The following is a 21,284-nucleotide window of genomic DNA, read 5'->3' as shown; positions in this document are numbered from 1 at the left end:
GTTCCTGCACCACTGCACTCCAGCTAAGTGACAGAGTGAGACCCTGTCTTAAAAATAAATAAGCTGGCCGGGCGCGGTGGCTCAGGCCTGTAATCCCAGCACTTTGGGAGGCCAAGGCGGGTGGATCACGAGGTCAGGAGATCAAGACCATCCTGGCCAACACGGTGAAACCCCGTCTCTACTAAAAAGATAAAAAAATTAACTGGGCGTGGTGGCGGGCGCCTGTAGTCGCAGCTACTCGGGAGGCTGAGGCAGGAGAATGGCATGAACCTGGGAGGCGGAGCTTGCAGTGAGCTGAGACTGCGCCACTGCACTCCAGCCTGGGTGACAGAGAGAGACTCCATCTCAAAAAAAAAAATAAATAAAATAAAAATAAAACAATAAAATAAATAATCCAGGCAAGGTGGCTCATGCCTGTAATCCCAGCACTTTGGGGGGCCGAGGTGGGTGGATCACTTGAGGCCAGGAGTTCCAGACCAGCCTGGCCAACGTGGCGAAACCCCATCTCTACTAAAAGTACAAAAAATTAGCCAGATGTGGTGGCACTCACCTGTAATCCCAGCTACTGGTGAGGCTGAGGCAGGAGAATCACTTGAACCCGGGAGGTGGAGTTTGCAGTGAGCCAAGATCACACCACTACACTCCAGCCTGGGCAACAGAGCACGACTCTATCTTGAAATAAATGAATAAATAAATAAAAATAGGCAGGCACAATGGCGTGTGCCTGTAGTCCCATCTACTTGAGAGGCTAGGGTGGGAGGATCGCTTGAGCCAGGGAGATGAAGGCTGCAATGAGCCATGATCATGCCACTGCATTCCAGCCTCAGTGACAGTGAAAGACCCTCTCTCAAGAAAATAATAATAAAATATGAAGATAATACCTGTGCTTTGAAAACCAGCTTGGCTATACTGACTAGCGTCGAAGGGCCGGGCATCTGTGATCAGGATGGCTGCCATTCCTTTGCTGCTCCTCTCAGTAGAGGTGGAATCTCATCTTCTCTGCCTGAGCCTGGGCGGGCCTCAGTGCCTCCCTTGACCAGCAGAATGGTATAGAAGTGATGGTTCTAGGACATCCAAGGTAGGTCTTAAGAAGCCTTACAGCTTCTACCAAAGCCTTCCGGAACCTCACATTAGAAGAAGTCGGCCATGATATAGGAAGTCTGGGACAGACCTGCGGTGAGGAGGTCCAGGCAGGCCACATGCAGAGGCTGTGTGGAGAGCGAAATGCTGCCGGGCCCCGCTGATCCAGCTATCCAGCCCAGGCACTCGACATGGGCATAAACAGCCCCAGCCATGTCTCCCTGCAACTTAATGAGATCATGGCAGCAAGAACTGCCCAACACAACTCAACCTGCCTGCAAAACTGAGAGAGAGAAAAGCCAATTGTCTTTTTATTTATTATTTATTTTAAGGCAGGGTCTCCCTCTGTCATCCAGGCTGGAGTACAGTGGCACAATCACAGCTCACTGCAGCCTCCACCTCCTGGGCTCAAGTAATCCTCCATCTTAGCCCCCAAGTAGCTGAGACTATACACATGCACCACCATGCTCAGTTAATTTTTATAGAGTTGGGGTCTCATTGGCCAGGCGTGGTGGCTCACGCCTGTAATCCCAACACTTTGGGAGGCCAGGGTGGTCAGATCACAAGACCAAGAGATCGAGACCATCCTGGCCAACATGGTGAAACCTCGTCTCTACTAAAAAAAACGAAAAGTCCCAGCTACTTGGAAAGCTGAGGCAGGAGAATTGCTTGAACCCGGAAGGTAGAGGTTGCAGTGAGCTGAGATCGTGCCACTGCCCTCCAGCCTGGCAACAAAGTGAGATTCCGTATCAAAAAAGAGAGAGAGAGAGACGGGGTCTCACTATGTTGCCCGGGCTGGTCTTGAACTCCTGGGCTTAAGTGATTCTCCTGCCTCAGTCTCCCATAGTGCTGAGATTACAGGAATGAGCCACTGCTCCTGGCCACAAACTGTTGTCATAAGCCTGTAAATTGTGGAGTAGTGATGCCACAAGAGATTACTGGAACTCTCACCCACTAATTTGACTTCTAGGTGGTGACAAAGTGAGAATTCCGCCGTGTGTCTATGGAGATCTATGTACAAGGATGTTCTCTCATACTCCTATGAGAAATGGGAGTGGAGAAATAGTGGGAGTTTATTTTTATCATATTACGTTCTTTATGTTTGTTTGTTTGCTTTTATTTATTTATTATTTTTTCTTTGTGTTTTGGGGGGGTTATTTTTGTTTTTTCATCTTTTTGTTTTGTTTTTTTCTAGGAGTTTAAACATTGGATGGGTTACTATACAGTGGTTAATAAACGCAAGCTCAACCCAGATGCGTCATCCTGGATACAACTCAGAAATAATTTTTTTTTTCTTAGACAGAGTCACGCTCTGACACCCATGCTGGAGTCCAGTGGCGCAATCACAGCTCACTGCAGCCTCGGACTCCTGGGCTCAATTGATACTCCTGCCTTGGCCTCCCAACGCATTGGGATTATAGGAACAAGGCACTGCACCTGGTCTTAGAAACATTTTAGAAACAACTGCCTGAATTATTCAAAACATGTGAATGCCCTGAAAGACACAGAAGACGGCAAGGTGACTAACCCCATCTCTACTAAAAATACAAAAAATTAGCTGGGCGTGGTGGTGGGTGCCTGTAGTCCCACCTACTAGGGAGACTAAGGCAGGAGAATTGTGTGAGCCCGGGAGGCAGTGCTTGCAGTGAACCAAGATCGCACCACTGCACTCCAGCCTGGGCAACAGAGCAAGACTCTGTCTTAGAAAAAAAGAGAGACTAAATAAAAATGACAGCTAAAGGCCGGGTGCAGTGGCTCATGCCTGTAATCCCAGCACTTTGGGAGGCCGAGGCGGGCAGATCACGAGGTCAGGAGATCAAGACCATCCTGGCTAACACAGTGAAACCCCGTCTCTACTAAAAATACAAAAAAATTAGCTGGGCGTTGTGGTGGGCATCTGTAGTCCCAGCTACTCGGGAGGCTGAGGCAGGAGAATGGCATGAACCCGGGAGGCGGAGCTTGCAGTGAGCCGATATTGTGCCACTGCACTCCAGCCTGGGCGACGGAGCAAGACTCCATCTCAAAAAAAAAAAAAAAAAAAAAAAAAATGATGGCTAAATGAAATATATGCAGGCCGGGCGCGGTGGCTCAAGCCTGTAATCCCAGCACTTTGGGAGGCCGAGACGGGCGGATCACGAGGTCAGGAGATCGAGACCATCCTGGCTAACACGGTGAAACCCCGTCTCTACTAAAAAATACAAAAAACTACCCGGGCGAAGTGGCGGGCGCCTGTAGTCCCAGCTACTCGGGAGGCTGAGGCAGGAGAATGGCGTGAACCCGGGAGGCGGAGCTTGCAGTGAGCTGAGATCCGGCCACTGCACTCCAGCCTGGGCGACAGAGCATGACTCCGTCTCAAAAAAAAAAAAAAAAAAAAAAAAAGAAATATATGACCTTGGATTGGATCCTGGATTTTTAATTGTTTTCTTTTTGAGACGGAGCCTCGCTCTGTCACCCAGGCTACAATGTGGTGATGCCATCTTGGCTTACTGCAGCCTCTGCCTCCCAGGTTCAATCGATTCTCAACCTCCGGATTAGCAGGGGTTATGGGTGTATACCACCACACCTGGCTAATTTTTGTTTGTTTGTTTGTTTGTTTGAGACGGAGTCTCGCTCTGTCGCCCAGGCTGGAGTGCCGTGGCGCAATCTGGGCTCACTGCAAGCTCCGCCTCCTGGGTTCACGCCATTCTCCTGCCTCAGACTCCCGAGTAGCTGGCACTACAGGCGCCTGCCACCACGCCCAGCTAATTTTTTGTATTTTTAGTAGAGACAGGTTTCACTGTGTTAGCCAGGATGGTCTCGATCTCCTGACCTCGTGATCCACCCGCCTCGGCCTCCCAAAGTGCTGGGATTACAGGCGTGAGCCACTGCGCCTGGCCTAATTTTTGTATTTTTAATAGAGATGGGGTTTTACCATGTCGGTCAGGCTGGTCTTGAACTCCTGACCTCAGGTGATCCACCCACCTGGACCTCCCAAAGTGCTGGTATTATAGGCGTGAGCCACCGCACCTGGCCTGGATCCTGGATATTTAAAAAAGTAATCTAAAAAGGGCATTCCTGGGAACATTTGAAAGTGGGAACATGGGCTGTATATTAGATACGGTCATTGTATCTATTTTACCAGTGTTCACTTTTTTGAATGAGATAATGTTCGAGATTATGTAGGAGAACATCCTTATCCTAGGGAGATGCCAGCTGAAGTAGCCAATGGTTTAGCAAAATGTTTATGGGTGTGTGTAGGCTGAAAGGAACATAATGCAAAATCTAATAGAATATTCATCGTTGTAAGCCTACTTGGAGGCTATTCATTGCACTATTCCTGCAAATTTTCTTTTCTTTTCTTTTCTTTTTTTAGAGACAAGAGACAAGGTCTTGCTGGCTGGCGTGGTAGTTCATGCCTGTAATCCTAGCTCTTTGAGAGTCCGAGGTGGGTGGATTACATGAGGTCAGAAGTTCAAGACCAGCCTGGCAAACATGGTGAAACCGCATCTCTACTAAAACTACAAAAATTAGGCCGGTGCGGTGGCTCACACCTGTAATCTCAGCACTTTGGGAGGCCAAGGTGGGTGGATCACCTGAGGTCAGGAGTTTAAGACCAGCCTGGCCAAAATGGTGAAACCCCGTCTCTGCTAAAAATACAAAAATTAGCCAGACATGGTGGCGCATGCCTGTAATCCTAGCTACTCGGGAGGCTGACTCACGAGAATCACTTGAACCCAGAAGGCAAAGGTTGCAGTGAGCTGAGATCACACCACTGCACTCCAGCCTGGGCAAAAGAGTGAGACTTTGTTTCAAAAATAACGATAATAATAATAAATACAAAAATTAGCTGGGCCTGGTGGCACGCATCTATAATCCCAGCTACTCAGGAGGCTGAGGCAGGAGAATTGCTTGAACCTAGGAGGTAGAGGTTGCAGTGAGCTGAGATCACACCATCATACTCCAGCCTGTGCAACAGAGAGAGACTCTGTCTCAAAAAAAAAAAAGGCCGGGCGCGGTGGCTCAAGCCTGTAATCCCAGCACTTTGGGAGGCCGAGATGGGCGGATCACGAGGTCAGGAGATCGAGACCATCCTGGCTAACACGGTGAAACCCCGTCTCTATTAAAAATACAAAAAAACTAGCCGGGCGAGGTGGCGGGCGCCTGTAGTCCCAGCTACTCCGGAGGCTGAGGCAGGAGAATGGCGCAAACCCGGGAGGCGGAGCTTGCAGTGAGCTGAGATCCAGCCACTGCACTCCAGCCCGGGCTACAGAGCAAGACTCCGTCTCAAAAAAAAAAAAAAAAAATAGAGAGGGTCTTGCTGTCTTGCTCTGACTGGAGTGCAGTAACTATTCACAGGCTCCATCACAGCACACTGCATCTCCCACTCCTGGAGAGTTGGAAAGAAAAAAGGAAAAAAGAAAGCAGATTAGTGGTTGCCAGAGGCTGGGGTGGGGAAACAGATGGACTGCCAAGGGGCAAGGACAACTTTTTGGGGTGGTTCATCAAGATTGTGGTGGTAGTTTTGTTGCTGAATATATTTGTCAAAACTCGTCAACTGAAAGACATAAAATTGATAAATTTAATTATATGTAAAGTGTTCCTTGTAGTGGGTTAAATTGCATCCCCCAAGCTGGGCACAGTGGCTCACACCTGTAATCCTGGCACTTTGAGAAGCTAAGGCCGGTGAGTTACCTGAGCTCAGGAGTTCGAGACCAGCTTGGGCAATATGGTGAAACCCCATCTCTACTAAAATACAAATATTAGCCAGGCATGGCAGCGTGCACCTGTAATCCCAGCTACTCAGGAGGCTGAGGCAGGAGAATCGCTTGAACCTGGAAGATGGAGGTTGCAGTGAGCCAAGATTGTGCCACTGCACTCCAGCCTGGACAACAGAGTGAGACTCCGTCTCAAAAAAAGAAAAAAAAATTGTGTCCCCCCTAAAAAAAGATATGTACAAGTCCTAACCCCAGGTCTGCAAGAACGTGGCCTTATTTGACAATAGAGTCTTGCCGAGTGCAGTGGCTCATGCCTGCAATCCCAGAACTTTGGGAGGCCAAGGCAGGCAAATCGCTTGAGCTCAGGAGTTTGAGACTAGTCTGGCAAACATTGTGAAACTCCATCTCTACTAAAAATACAAAAATTAGCTGGGCGTGGTGGCACGCACCTGTGGTCCCAGCTACTCAGGAGGCTGAGGCAGGAGAATTGCTTGAACCCGGGAGACAGAGGTTACTGTGAGCCAAGATCGCGCCACTGCTCTCCAGCCTGGGTGACAGAGCGAGACTTCATCTCAAAGAAAGAAAAGAAAAAAGAAAAATGGGTCTTTGCCGACATAAGTTAAAAATCTCAAGATAAGATCATCCTAGATTTAGGGTGGGCCCTAAATTCAACAGCTGATATCTTTATAGAAGAGGGAAATTCAGAAGGAACCAATCCTCATTTCAGGCTTCTGGCCTCCAGAACTGTAATACAATAATTTTCTGTTGTGTAAGCCCAGTTTGTGTTTTTTCTGTTTGTTTGTTTCCTTTTATTGTTTGAGACAGGGTCTTGCTCTCTCATTCAGGCTGGAGTGTAGTGATGCAATCATGGCTCACTGCAGCCTCGACCTCCTGGGCTCAAGGGATCCTTCCACCTCAGCCTCCCAAGTAGCTGGGACCGCAGGCATGTGCCACTAATTATTATTTTTGTTTATAGAGAGGGGGTCTTGCTCTGTTTCCCAAGCTGGTGGATATTTTGTTACATACATCAGCCCTAGGAAGCTAATACCTACCTCAATAAAGCTGATTTTTTTTTTTTTTTTTTTTGAGATAGGGTCTTGCTCTGTCACCTAGGCTGCAGTACAGTGGCACAATCTCAGCTCACTGCAGCCTCCATTTCCTAGACTCAAGTGATCCTCCTGCCTTAGCCCTGTGAGTAGCTGGGACTACAGGCACACGCCACTATGCCCTGCTAATTTTTATATTTGTTTGTAGAAACGGGGTTTTGCCATGTTGCCCAGGCTGGTCTGGAACTTCTGGCCTCAAGTTATCTGCCCACCACAGCCTCCCAAAGTGTTGGGATTACAGGTGTGAGCCACTGTGCCTAGCCAAAGCTAATTTTTTTTTTTTTTTTTTTTGAGACAGAGTCTCGTTCTGTCGCCCAGGCTGAAATGCAGTGGCGCATTCTCAGTACACTGCAATGTCTGTCTGTCTCCCAGGTTCAAGCGATTCTCCTGACTCAGCCTCCGAGTAGCTGGGATTACAGGCGTCTGCCACCATGCCCAGCTAATTTTTTGTATTTTTATTAGAGAGGGAGTTTCACCATCTTGGCCAGGCTGGTCTTGGACTCCTGACCCCATGATCCACCCGCCTCCTCAGCCTCCCAAAGTGCTGGGATTCCAGGCGTGAGCCACCATGCTTGCCCTGATTTTTTTTTTTTAAATAAGTGGGAGAAAACACTTGGAAACATAAGCATACATAAAAAAAAAAAACGAACAAAAAACCAAGCTGCAGAACAATGAATTCTGTGTGAAATATTTTATATAAAGGTTTTTACTGTTCCAAACAATACTACCTACTGTTCATGGACTTAGCATATGTCATAAAAGCCTGGAGGCACCTGGATCTGGACCCAAGTTATTTCTACCAGGCTGCTTCTGGGGAAGGGCAAGAAGCAGAGTGGGGTCCTACTGGCCTCTGGATGCCCAGCATAGACTCCCAAGGCATTGTGAAATCTGAGAAAGCTTCCCCAGGGACGACCCCTCCTCAACTCCCAGCCAAGACTCAGAACCCCCCAGGGCTCAGTGGGTGGATGGAAAGGCGGTGAGGGCATTCCAAAGTAAGCACCTGGGAAGCTGGCTTGCTTGGGCTGGAGAGCAGGTGAGGCTGAGTGATCATCCTTCCCTTCTTTTTTTTTTTGGAATGGAGTCTCGCTCTGTCACCTAGGCTAGAGTGCAGTGGTGCGATCTCGGTTCACTTCAACCTCTGCTGTCCGGGTTCAACTGATTCTTCTGCCTCAGCTTCCTGAGTAGCTGCAATTACAAGCGCGTGCCACCACGCCCAGCTAATTTTTATATTTTGTTTTGTTTTGTTTTTTGATTTTGTTTTTGTTTTGAGATGGAGTCTCGTTCTGTCTCCCAGGCTGGAGTGCAATGGCATGGTCTTGGCTCACTGCAACCTCCATCTCCTGGGTTCAAGCGATTCTCATGCCTTATCCTGCTGAGTAACTGGGACCACAGGCGCGTGCCACCACACACGGCTAATTTTTTATATTTTTAGTAGAGGCGGAGTTTCACCGTGTTAGCCAGGATGGTCTCGATCTCCTGACCTCATGATCCACCTGCCTCGGCCTCCCAAAGTGCTGGAATTATAGGCGTGAGCCATTGCGCCCTGCCAAATTTTGTATTTTTAGTAGAGATGGGGTTTTAGCATCTTGGCCAGGCTGGTCTTGAGCTCCTGACCTCACGATCCACCCTCCTTGGTCTCCCAAAGTGCTGGGATTACAGGCATGAACCACCGTGCCCGGCCAATCCCTCCCTTCTTAACCAGACATGTCCCAGCCTCCCTGGGCCTTCCCTGAGGTCACTGTGTCCCTCCTATTCATCTTTCTCCTGGGATCAGCAAGGAGCCTGGGGGTGAGGCGAGGGCTGAGGGCCCCTGTGTGCTGGGTGGCCAAGACTCTTAGGCCCAACAGGGAGATGGAGGCCAGGACTCCTGGGTCCAGAGGAGACTGAGGACCAGATTCAAATATACAAAGCCAGGCACACTGGCTCATGCCTCCAAGTCCATCACTTTGGGAGGCCAAGGCAGGAGGATTTCTTGAGGCCAGAAGTTGAGACCAGCTTAGGCAATATAGCAAGACCACATCTCTACAAAAAGTAAAAAGGTTAGCAGGGCATGGTGGCATCTGCCTGTAGTCCCAGTCACTCAGGAGGCTGAGGCAGGAGGATCGCTTGAGCCCAAGAGTTCAAGGCTGCTGTGAGCTATGATCATGCTACTGTACTTCAACCTGGGTGACAGAGTGAGACCCTGTCTCCGAAAAAAACAAAAACAACACAAATTTCCCAAGAGTGACTGAGGCTGAGAGCTAGGCAAGCTGGGATGAAGGCTGTGCTATGTACCCACAGACAAATGACTTCGCCTTTCTGAGCTGACCTCCTCACCTGTGAATGGCATGACCTCATGGGGTTGCTCTGAGGATGAAATACATTGTGACATGCAGGTGAGTCATCTCTGGTGGCCATGCGGAGATCACCAGCAAGGACTAAGTGCTGGCACTTCACCCTCATTTAATCCTCACACCTGGCCAGGCACGGTGGCTCACACCTGTAATCCCAGCACTCTGGGAGGCGGAGGTGGGCATATCACCTGAGGTCAGTTGAAGACCGTCCTGGTCAACACAGTGAAACCCTGTCTCTACTAAAAATACAAAAATTAGCTGGGTGTGGTGGTGCACGCCTGTAATCCCAGCTACTTAGGTGGCTAAGGTGGGAGAATCGCTTGAACCCAGGAGGCAGAGGTTGCAGGGAGGCGAGATCTCACCACTGCACTCCAGCCAGGGGGACAGAGCGAGACTCCATCTCAAAAAAAATCCTCACATCCCTATAAGCTAGGAACTATCATCCTCATTTTACAGATGGGGAAACTGAGGGCTGCAGAGGTTAATCAGCTGAAGGGCACAGGCACACACATCACATCTGGTATGTGGCCAACTGGCTCCTGGACTGAAGCCATGTGATGCCAGCACCCATGGGCCAAGCACCTTTGCTGTACTGTTTTATTGGTTCATTTCTGGTTTATAGGACTATGCTCCCTCCCATGGCCCAGGTGAACTATGAACCTTCTGGAAGTAGGGCTGTGATCACTTCATCCCGGGATGAGCTCAGTCTGCCTGGCAGGAGACGCTCAAGATGTGCTAAGTGTGGGTGTGAGTGGGGCCCAGGGTGACTGGCATTTGGAGGGGACACTGAGCTTATATTTCCAGAGGGTCACATAGCAGCACTCGGGGAGGCTGGGATGTGTTCAGCCCTCCGGAGGCTACCAGGCTGCTCCCACAGGTGCAGTGGGAGAAAGTGGCAGCCTTGCTGGGCAATGTGGCTCTAAGACAAATCAGCTCCCCTACTCTCTGCTGGTGGAAAACCCTGTCCCAGCCCCAGGATCCAGGAGTCCCAGTTCCTAAGTCATCCCTCCAAGGAGTCCTTGCTCCCCTTTTCCCACAAGCCAGGAGTCCCAGTGCCCACCTTCCTCCTATTTTTCTAGAACCCAGGTAAGTAGCCCCCAGTCCCCCAAGACTCAGGGGTCCTGACCCCCAGCCAGAGGTGCACGGACCCACCTGACACCGGCCAGCCACAGCTGATGTGCACGGCCCCTTCTACCTCCGAACTCAGTGAGGCCAGGTGAGTAGCTGAAGTCAGCCAAGGAGCGTGTGTTGCATCATGGAAATTGGCAAATGCAACCAGCGAGGGCTTCTGTTTTAACCAGGGAGCCTGTTGTTAAATGCTTACCAGCACATCGCTGCTCCCAGCCTTCCATCTGACCTGCTCTCCAGGCCAGGAGCCCCTGTCACGAGGCCCAGGGAGCCCTGGAGTCTGGAGATAAATCGTGACAAGACACAAGGCCATGGCTGGGGCATCACTGCTGCCCAAGCCACCCTGGGTCCCTAGTCCCAGACCTTCCCATCTCCACACCAAGGCCCCTGTCCCAGACAACAGCATGGTCCTCAGCTCTGCATAACTCAGGAACTGAGAGCACCAGGTCTGGAGCCATGTGGACTCGGGCATGGCTCTGGGCAAGTCACTTTCACTGCCTGTGCTACAGTGTCCTTGTCTGTGGTATGGGAATCAGTAAAGAGCATGACCCTAAAGCCACACTTGTGCTGTTCACCTTCAAGTTCTGACCGGGGACCCCAAACAAGGTGGAGGACCCCCCCGCCCCCGAGCCTTAGCTTCCTCATCTGTAAGATGGGGATGACAACAGTTCCTCCTCATCAGGTCATCATGAAAGTCAACAAGTTGAGCCGGGGCGGTGGCTCACTCTGTAATCCCAGCACTTTGGGAGGCCCAGGTGGGCGGATCACAAGATCAGGAGTTTGAGACCAGCCTGGCCAACACGTTGAAACCCTGTTTCTACTAAAAATACAAAATTAGCTGGGTGTAGTGTTGCACACCTGTAGTCCCGGTTACTGGTCAGGCTGAGGCAGGAGAATCACTTGAACCCAGGAGAGGAGGCTGCTGTGAGCTGAGATGGCACCACTGTACTCCAGCCTGGGCAAGAAGAGTAAATTTCCATCTCAAAAAAGAAAAAAAAAAGGTCAACAAGTTATGCCTATAAAAGAGTTTACTTGGCCAGAAGCAGTGGCTCATGCCTGTAATCCCAGCACTTTGGGAGGCTGAAGCGGGAGGATTACTTGAATCCAGGAGTTTGAGACCAGCCTGGGCAACATAGTGAAACCCCACCCCTACAAAAAGTACAAAAATTAGCCGGGCATGGTGGCATGTACCTATAGTCCCAGTTACTGGAGAGGCTGTGGTGGGAAGATCACTTGACCCTGGGAGGACGAGGTTGCGGTGATGGTGCCACTGCACTCCAGCCTGGGTGACAGAGCAAGATCCCATCTCTAAAAACTAAAAAAGTTTAGTTAGCCGAGTGCTTAAGATGTCAGATTCAATGTTGTTGTCATTGCTAATGAGTTCCTACCCCCACAGGGCAAGGCAGTCCTGACGGCAAAGAAGCGGCGGCTACCTCAATGTAGGATCTGCACACAGTAGGTGCTCAGTTAACTGGCCGGGCCATGTGCAACCACAGCAGGATGGGCCAGTGCCCCCCACCCAGGTGGAAGCGACTCTCCCTCGACCCCGCCCGGCCATTCAGGCAGCTAGGGAGCGCCCCGGCCTCTCCCGCGGCCCCGCCCCTTCACCTGTGTCGGCTGCACACCTGGAGCCGCCTCCGGAAGAGGGGACCGGAGACCGCGGGAACCTCGGAGGGAGCCCGGCGGCTTCGGGTGAGAGTCTGGGGGACGCCGAGGGCAGGGCCCCTCGAGTTGGGGAGGGACTTGTCCGGCCGCGTCGGCAGAGAAGGTTGGAGAACCAGGGCGGGGGCAGGGGAACCGAGATCGCCGGGGAACCGGGGGCGCCGGCAGGAACTCAGCCGTCGGGGGTGAGCCCAGCCCCTTCTCCGGGCTTCCGACACCTGGGGCCAGGGGTCGGGGGGCTGGAGGCCCCAACACCTGGGCAGCTAAATGCGGAAGGGTAGGGGGAGAGGTTTCCATGTCCGGGTCTCTTGGGTGGAGGGGGTGGGGGGAGCGGGGCCAGCGAGGGCCAAGTCAGGGAGATTCTCGGGAGCGGCCTAGGGGCGGCTGGGCTAGGACCACGGTGACACTCAGGTCCTGCGAGCAGGACTGCACATGGACATCGGGCGAGAGGAGGAGGGGGAGCACAGGTGTGTGCACCTAGTGAGTGGAGACCCCCCTGAGGGCTGGGGCTGGTAAGCCCGGTGCGTCGGGCCCTCTGACCTGAGCCCCTGAACCCCAACCCCTGAGCAACCCTAGGGGAGCGCGGGGCTCCCGTCCCCAGGGGCGGGCCAGGAAGTAAACAGAAACTCCGAGCCGCGCTGCAGTCGGGCGGCCGGCACAACCTGTTACCTCGCCCTGTCCTGGGCCCTACGCCAGGGCCCTGGGAAACTGGGGGGTTGAGGGTCAGGACTCCTGACTCCGGAGGGGTGGGGACGTGAATGCCTGAGTCCTGTGGAAAGTGGGGACTGAGGTGGGAATCCTTGGTGGGGGACATTGGAGGTGGGGACCTCTGAGTCTGGAGGGCGGAGTCAAAGCACCTGCTCAGGAGGTAACAGGAGAATGAGTGCGAGAGAGCTGGGAGGTCAGCAGCCGGGATCCCGGCTTCTGGTAGGGAAGGGAGCTGGATTCCTGGGGGCGAAGACACCTCAGTTCCCAAGTCTTAGGGTCCTGCATTCCTGGGAGGAGAAGGGGCTGGGCTCAACACCAACTGCTGAGTCCCTGAGAACCTGGGTTCTGGGAACTGTCTCAGATGGCAGGGGGCTAGGAGCCAAACTGCTGGGTTCTGGGAAGAGAGGGGAGAGGGAGCGGAGGTGGCCTGTGGCTCTGGAGCACTGGAATGAACTTTCCTGGGGACAGAGATTGTCTAGCAGAGGCCAAAGGCTGGGCAGGTCATTTCCTTCTGCTTGCTGCCTCAGTTTACCCCAGGGACATTAACGGAACTGGGTGGCCAAAACACAGGTCATTAACCCTTCGTGGCTCAGGAAGCCCTGGCTGCAGGACCTGGCAGGCTGGCAGCAGGTGGAGAATTCCTGGAGGGCCAGGTGTTGGGCGGAGGGTGAGCCCCTGTCAGACTGCAGAGTAGAGTGTCCCGCAGTCACCTGTCCCCGCAGATGCTGCAGGTGACATGAATTCTCCAGATGGGCCCAGCTTCCCGTCGGGGCTGCTCTCGGGGGGCGCCTCTCCCAGCGGCGACGAGGGCTTCTTCCCCTTTGTGCTGGAGCGGAGGGACTCATTCCTGGGAGGGGGCCCAGGGCCTGAGGAGCCCGAGGACCTAGCCTTGCAGCTGCAGCAGAAGGAGAAAGACCTGCTATTGGCGGCGGAGCTCGGCAAGATGCTTCTGGAGCGAAATGAGGAGCTGCGGCGGCAGCTGGAGACGCTGAGCTCCCAGCACTTGGAGCGTGAGGAAGTGAGCTAGCACTGGACTGGGTGGGTGGCCGGGTGGGCAGAGGAGGATGGGTGGGCCTGGAGAGGACAAGGGAAGGGGGTCAGGCACAGGACGGAGAGAGGAGCCAGGGAGGACAGCGGGGCAGGGGGAGGACATTGGAACAGATCAGAGCTGGGCCCAGTCCCCCTGGCAGTGTTGCCTAGTGGTAAATAACAGGAACTCTGGGTGCCGAGCACAGTACCTCACACCTGTAATCCCAGCACTTTGGGAGGCCAAGGCAGGAAGATCACTAGCCCAGTGTTCAAGATCAGCCTGGGCAACATAGCGAGACTCTGTCTCTACAAAAAAATAAGAAAATTAGCTGGATGTGGTGGTGGCACCTGTAGTCTCAACTACTCAGGAGGCCGAGGCAGGGGGATCACTTGATCCCAGGAATTTTAGAGTTTGAGGCTGCAGTAAGCTATGATCCACTGCACTACAGCTTGGATGACAGAGTAAGATCCTGAAAAAAAAAAAAGAAGGAAGGAAGGAAGGAAGGAAGGAAGGAAGGAAGGAAGGAAGGAAGGAAGGAAGGAAGGAAGGAAGGAAGGAAGGAAGGAAGGAAGGAAGGGAGGGAGGGAGGGAGGGAGGGAGGGAGGGAGGGAGGGAGGGAGGGAGGGAGGGGAGGGAGGGAGGGAGGGAGGGAGGAAGAAAAAAGAAAAGAAAGAAAAAAAAGAAAAGAAAGGAAGGGAAGGGAAGGGAAAGGAAAAAAGGCGTGAATTCTCAGGCCAGGCATGGTGGCTCACACCTGTAATCCCAGCACTTTGGGAGGCTGAGGTGGCTGGATCACTTGAGGTCAGGAGTTCGAGACCAGCCTGGCCAACATGGTGAAACCCCGTCTCTACTAAAAATACAAAAAAAATTTAGCCAGGCATGATGGGGTGTACCTGTAGTCCCGGCTACTTGGGAGACTGAGGCAGGAGAATCACTTGAACCTGGGAGGCAGAGGTTGCTATGAGCCAAGATCATGCCACTGCTCTCCAGCCTGGGTGACAGAGTGAGACTCCGTCTCAAAAAAAATAAAAAATAAATAAAAAATAAAAAATAAAAAACTGGGTTCAAACCCTTGTCCAGCTGTGTGACCCTGGGTCAGCTGCTGGCCCTCTCTGGATCTTGTGTCTAGCTCCTCAGCAGTATCACAGAACACCAGGCAACAGTCATGGGTGTCTACACCCTGCCTGGCACTGGGCTGAGTGCTTTCCATGACTCTCCATTGATTCTTGCCCAGCCCAATGAGGCAGGAACAGTTCCCTCTACCCAGGTTCTATTTTTGGTCAAATTCTTGCTCTGGGGCTCACATCTGGTCTCCTGAACACCCTCCTTCATCTGCTGCACTGGCCCCAACCACTGCCCTGAGCCTGACCTGGGTAGCTAACCCTCTCCACCAGGCCACCTAGTGGGCATCTCAACACAAGTTGCACTTGATTCCACACCCTCGATTCCATGCCCACATCACCTGCTGTCCCCATCCTTGCCTTCCCACTTGAGGACCAGGGCCTGTGCACCTCCTTGGCCTTTTTTTTTTTTTTTTTTTTTTTTTTTTTTGGCAAGACACGGGCTCCCTCTGTCACCCAGGCTGTAGTGCAGTGGTGCAATCATAGCTCACTGGAACCTCAACCTCATGAGCTCAAGCAATCCTCCCATCTCAGCCTCCTGAGTAGTTGGGACTACAGGCACACATGCACCACCATACCTGGCTAATTTTTGCATTTGTTGTAGAGATGGGGTCTCACCATGTTGCCCAGGCTGGTCTCAAACTCCCAGGCTCAACCAAACCACCTGCCTCAGCCTCCCAAAGTGTTGGGATTACAGGTGTGAGTCAATGCGCTCAAACTTTCTTGAATGTACAAACTCCCCCCAATATCCACAAGCCCTTTTGATTCTTCTAGACTAGACTCCAACCACCCACTTGTTGGCTCTGCAGCCTCCAAGCTGATCACAGATCACAGCCTCCATCACCTCTGCCCCAGACACTCCAGCCACCTGCTCCTGAGTCCCCAGCTTCCACTCTTTTATTATTATTATTTTTTAGATGGAGTCTCACTCTGTTGCCCGGGCTGGAGTGCAGTGGTGCGATCTCAGCTCACTGCAACCTCTGCTTCCCGGGTTCAAGTGATTCTCTCACCTCAGCCTCCCGAGTAGCTGGGATTACAGGTGTGTGCCACCAAGCCCAGATAATTTTTGTATTTTTAGTAGAGACGGGTTTTTACCATGTTGGCCAGGCTGATCTCGACTTCCTGACCTCAGGTGATCCACTTGCCTCAACCTCCAAAAATGCTGGGATTATAGGTATGAGCCACTGCGCCCAGCCCCCAGCTTCCACCTTTGACCCCTGGAGCCCATTCTCTAAGGGACAGCCTGGAATTTTCAAAAGCTGCAAATCACATCATTTCACTCCTCAACCAGAATCTCCCCCTCACACTTAGAATGAAACCGAAACTCTTCCCCAGAGCCTAAAAGTCCCAGCGAGCTGGGCTCCTCCCTGACCTCACCACAGCAACACCACCCCTTTCTCCCTTCCTCCAAGAAGGGCAGCCGATCCACCCTCTCCCCGACAATGAGGGCTCTTTTCAGTTCCTCCAAGAACTCACGCTTGTTCCCTCAGGAACTTTGCACTTGCTGTCCCTTAATGCCTAGCCTTCTTTCTGGTGGCTCTTCTTGTCCTGCAGAAGTCAACTCAAACACGACATCCTCCTTGAAGGACCCTCCACCCCCACCCCACTCCTTACTCTCCATCACTTCCTGGGTCTCTTTGCAGCCCTTACTGTCCCCCTGAAATTACCTGGCTCCGGCATGTGTCCATGCCCTCTGGACTCTAAGCTACTTGAAGCAGTGAACTTGGTGGTCTCATGTGCCGCTGACAGCAGACCCCAGAGCAAGCGGAGCTCAGGAAATATGGGAGTATTGATAGTAGTGTGGGTGAATGGACTTAGAGATATTGTGTCCAGGCCACAAGGCATCAGCAGAGCTGAATATCAGCCAGGACAATGTGACCTTGAACCTGACAGCTTAATCCTGAAGCTGTATTGTCCCTACAGGATTTGGTTAAAAGTTTTGCTGCCTGAGTTGGCATCCCTGCTTTGTGAAGTTATTGTGTGGGCATGGTGGCTCACGCTGGTAATCCCAGCACTTTGGGAGGCCCAGGAGGGTGGATTGTTTGAGACCAGGAGTTCAAGACCAGCCTGGCCAACATGGTGAAACCCCATGCCTACTAAGAAAACAAAAAAAAATTTGCCAGGCAAGGTGGTGCACACCTGTAATCTTAGCTACTTGGGAGGCTGAGGCAGGAGGATCTCTTGAACTTGGGAGGCGGACATTGCCATGGGCCGAGATTGTTCCACTGCACTCCAGCCTGGGCAAAAGAGTGAAGATCTGTCTCAACAAAATAATAATAAATAATAAAAACAAAAATAAATGACTGTGTGTCCTTAGGCAAGGCACTTAGCAACTATGAGCTTCAGTTTCATCTAAACCCAGGACATTAGTGATTCTCCCTCTAGTGGACGAAATGAAGTAATGCAGATAAACCCCTAATGCAGGGTACCTGCCAGTCACTGCAGTAGCTGTGGCAATTGTCACCTTCGTCCAAGCCCATCCCGCTTTGAGGGCCTAGAGAGAGTGGGCCAGAGGTTAACCCCCGACTCATCTGCTTCCCCACGCTGGGCATCTGGGTGTGCCAGGGCGTTCCCCCGCTGGTCAGACAAGTTTTGGGGCCGGGGCAGGGCTGACCAGGGTTAATTAGAGGGAACTGGCTAGCAGGAGCTGGGGAGGGGGCTGGGCAGAGTCCAGGCCTCCAGAGCCCCTGGGACACAGCAGGTGTGTGCTGCCATGGGCCGGGGCTTGAACTCTGCCAGACTCAGGCGCCAAAAACGGCGCTTGCGACCTCGGGTCCAGAAGCCCAGGCAACAGCTGGAGGTGAGTGGTCATCAGAGAGCCCCATCCCCACCCTTGCCCTGGGCCCACGCGTCCTGTCTGCCCAGAACCTTCCCTCTAAATCTCTGGGTCTTGCTCATTCTTCCTCCCTCATTCTCCCTTGCTTTTGTGTCTATCTTGGACACAAGGCCCCCTTAGGCTTTCTCCCTAGGTGTCTGTCCCTCCATCCCCATCTCTCTGTGCCTGTCCAGTCTCATCGGTGCCTCTCTGCCTCTGTCCCTCTGCCCTGGCCCCTACAGCGGCTCCAGCAGGAGAACCATGAGCTCCGGCGAGGCCTGGCAGCCCGAGGAGCCGAGTGGGAGGCCAGGGCCGTGGAGCTGGAGGGGGACGTGGAGGCCCTGCGGGCCCAGCTCGGGGAGCAGCGCTCGGAGCAGCAGGACAGTGGGCGAGAACGGGCACGGGCCCTCAGCGAGCTCAGCGAGCAGAACCTCCGGCTCAGCCAGCAGCTGGCTCAGGTGGACAAGGTGGAGGAGGACGCCTTGGTCCCCAGTGGGGAGTGGGTGCATTGGGCATGGTGCTGAGGCTCCTCTGCCCCCCTTTCTACCTTCTCAGGCCTCCCAGACTGAGCAGGAACTTCAGAGGGAACTGGACACCCTGCGGGGACAGTGCCAGGCTCAGGCACTGGCTGGGGCAGAGCTGAGGACGCGGCTGGAGAGTCTGCAGGGGGAAGTGAGTTTCAGCTGGGGCTGGGGGATTGTCTGAGACAAAAAAGCCGGGCTAGGGGCTGGGAGGGGGCTGCCCCCCTCCCCAGCTCTCAGGCCTTTCCCCAGAACCAGATGCTGCAGAGCCGCCGGCAGGACCTGGAGGCCCAGATCCGAGGCCTGCGTGAGGAGGTGGAGAAGGGCCAGGGCCGACTGCAGACCACGCACGAGGAGTTGCTGCTGCTGAGGCGGGAGAGGCGGGAGCACAACCTGGAGGTGACCTGCAGGGCTAGGGGATACAACTGCCTGGACCCTTAGCAATGGCTTCAGGGTTTTCTGGGAGATGAGGCCAGAGCTGGATCACTGGGAGGTCCAGAGGCTGGCCCACAAGAGCATGGGCATTAGCCCATGGGCAAGTGGGAGCCATGGAAGGCTGTTAAGCAGGGGAGGCATGCTCTTAGAATACATCAGAGCCTGGCAGCTGAAAGGGCAGGGAGGGGGCTGATGCCAGAGCTCAGGCCAGGAATGACAGCCCCTAGACCATGGCTGGGCAATGGAGATGGAGAAAAAGAAATGAAAAGAGGACGCGGGGTCTGATGTTAGAGATCAAAGGAGTCTGCACTTTGGGGTCAGCTTGCCTGCCTTCACATCCCAGTGCCCCTTTTTGCTACTGTGGGACAAGCAGCCTCAGTAGCACCGATAAATGCTGCATGAAACAATTAGTGAATGAGGAGGTAGACTGCGCAGGGGAGGGAATAGGGCTCTTCGAGGTGGGGCCCTGGTTTATAGGCGAGGAAATTGTGTGTCTGCTGAGGGAGGTGCATGGCCCAAGGCTCCCAGCGATCCAGGAATGGGAACAGCCTGGGCCGATGGGGTGCGGGGCCCTCCACGGCGCCCCCGCGTGGACCTGCCGCGGGATGCCGGCGCTGGGTGCGTCCCGCTGACCACCTGCGCTTCCGTCTGCGGGACCGTCCACAGCTGGAACGCGCACGGTCCGAGGCCGAGGAGGCGCTGAGCGCGCTGCGGAGGCTGCAGCGGCGCGTCTCCGAACTGGAGGAGGAGTCACGCCTCCAGGACGCCGACGTGTCGGGTGCTTCGTTGCAGTCAGAACTGGCCCACAGCCTCGAGGACGGCGACCAGGGCCAGAGCGCCGAAGCACGCGGAGACACCCCGGTGAGCTCGTGGGCCCTCAGCCCCCTTACCTGTGCCATCGAGAGGGTCGCAGGCTCCGCCTTTCCTCCTTTCCCTAATTGACTCCACACCACTAACCCATTTCTTTGGCCCACAGACCACCCGGTCCCCAAAGACCCGAGAGGTATCCAGTCCCCAGCCTTCACCCCCGGAAGAGAGCTTAGAGCCCCCCAAGAAGCGAACATCCCTCAGCCCAGCGGAGATACTGGAGGAGAAGGAGGCGGAAGTGGCCAAGCTGCAAGATGAGGTGGGGGAGAGGGCACTGTGCTGGATGCAGGGCCCCTCTAGCTGTCAGTTTCTGTCTCCCATGTCCACTTCCCAGCCTTTGCCCACTAAGCTCCCCTATACCTGGATCGGTCTTCATCTCAACAAACTTACTTCAAGAGCCAGCCTGCATGCCACCTCCTCCAGGAAGACTTCCTAGACAGCACCTCCCCGCTTAGTTCCACTTCCACTGCTTCTCCCTGCATCCCTCCTGCAGGGTTATACCACTCCCACTAGCCCTGCTCCACCCCACCCTGCACCAGCCTGAGGGTCTCAGAGGGCTCATCTTGGAGTCTCCAGCACAGGGCTACAGCTGCCTGGGGTGTCTGTCGCAGGCAGAGGAGGGCTGGGGAAAGCCAGAGTCGGGGCTGCTGGGAGAAGCAGGGACTGAAAGGCCCATTGGATCATCTGCCGCACGGCCCCTCCTCTGCTCACAGATCTCGCTGCAGCAGGCAGAGCTGCAGTCCCTGCGGGAAGAGCTGCAGAGGCAGAAGGAGCTGCGGGCGCAGGAAGACCCTGGGGAGGCCCTGCACAGTGCCCTCTCAGACCGGGACGAGGCCGTGAACAAGTAAGCCTCAAGCCATCCACCACCACCACAGCGCCCTCTGGGCCCTCCTGGGCTCCTGATTCCTCTTCTGATACGGGTTATAATGATCCCCACTCCCACCCAGGGGCCCACTGACCTCCTTGAGCTAGGTGTTGGCAGCCCTCCTCCCGTTCGGGTCCAGAATTCCCCCGCCACCCCGGCTCCCTGAAGCCCTAGCGCCCTCAAACGCGTCGTCCGCCCCTCCCCGCCTAGGGCCCTGGAGCTGTCCCTGGAGCTCAACCGCGTCTCGCTGGAGCGAGACTCCCTGTACCGGGAGCTGCTGCGCGCCATCCGCCAGAAGGTGGCGCTCACGCAGGAGTTGGAGGCCTGGCAGGTGAGGGGCGGGGTCCGTGTGCGGAGGAGGGCAGGGGGCGGGACCGGTGCTGAGCCGACCACGGCCTCCCGCAGGACGACATGCAGGTGGTGATCGGGCAGCAGCTGCGCTCACAGCGCCAGAAGGAACTGAACGCCGCCGCGTCGTCGTCGACCCCGCGCCGTGCCGCGCCCCGCTTCTCGCTGCGCCTGGGCCCCGGGCCCGCCGGTGGCTTTCTCAGCAACCTCTTCCGAAGGACCTGACGGCTGGGCCCAGGGGCTGCCCTTGCCCGCTTAGGGGCTCACTTTCCTCTTCTGGCCAATTAAGTGACAGGGCCTGGGGCCTGGATTATCTTCCAAAAGGAGATGATGCCCTCCCCACCCCAGGATGCTGGGCAAGGGCTCATCGGGAGCAGGGGCTCATCCGGAGCAGGGGCCAGCTTTGTGGGGCAGGAGCCCCTGGTGGGTGGCAGGGGCAGGTGAACAGAGCTATTTTCCGAATCAATATAGGTCTATCTTTTCTAGGGCAAGGATGGGGCTGGGTATTTATGTATCAAGATGGGACAGAGTAATATATAAATCACTCCACCGATTTAGCCTCCATTCGTGG

The 21,284-nt window shown here is 54.1% G+C and overlaps 2 protein-coding genes across 6 annotated transcripts; one reads left to right on the top strand and one right to left on the bottom strand.

The window, feature by feature from the left end:
* Positions 1 to 642: 642 nt before the first annotated feature.
* Positions 643 to 21,262, top strand: LOC105467891 (BICD family like cargo adaptor 2). 5 transcript variants are annotated; one of them, XM_011717706.3, is made up of 14 exons: positions 643 to 2,599; positions 4,433 to 4,504; positions 9,161 to 9,255; positions 9,836 to 9,954; positions 11,738 to 12,033; positions 13,418 to 13,729; positions 17,920 to 18,135; positions 18,233 to 18,349; positions 18,451 to 18,597; positions 19,300 to 19,494; positions 19,610 to 19,759; positions 20,214 to 20,344; positions 20,576 to 20,696; positions 20,771 to 21,262. In XM_011717706.3, exons 5-14 carry the CDS (start codon positions 11,824 to 11,826, stop codon positions 20,936 to 20,938), a joined length of 1,767 nt encoding a protein of 588 aa, XP_011716008.2. In that variant the 5' UTR covers positions 643 to 2,599; positions 4,433 to 4,504; positions 9,161 to 9,255; positions 9,836 to 9,954; positions 11,738 to 11,823; the 3' UTR covers positions 20,939 to 21,262. The 5 variants fall into 5 exon arrangements, with proteins under 5 accessions (XP_011716008.2, XP_011716009.2, XP_070940080.1 ...); XM_011717707.3 differs by lacking the exons at positions 9,161 to 9,255; positions 9,836 to 9,954; XM_071083979.1 differs by lacking the exons at positions 643 to 2,599; positions 4,433 to 4,504; positions 9,161 to 9,255; positions 9,836 to 9,954 and having other exon boundaries at positions 11,473 to 12,033.
* LOC112424281 (putative uncharacterized protein FLJ46214) lies at positions 12,176 to 12,817 on the bottom strand. The gene has a single exon (XM_024788538.2). The coding sequence runs from the start codon at positions 12,815 to 12,817 to the stop codon at positions 12,176 to 12,178; it is 642 nt and encodes a 213-aa protein (XP_024644306.2).
* Positions 21,263 to 21,284: the final 22 nt, after the last annotated feature.

This window comes from Macaca nemestrina, chromosome 18, assembly GCF_043159975.1.
Source record: "Macaca nemestrina isolate mMacNem1 chromosome 18, mMacNem.hap1, whole genome shotgun sequence".
Taxonomy (NCBI): Eukaryota; Metazoa; Chordata; class Mammalia; order Primates; family Cercopithecidae; genus Macaca; species Macaca nemestrina.
Note: the sequence above shows the minus strand (reverse complement) of the source record. Positions and strands in the feature narration are given on the sequence as shown.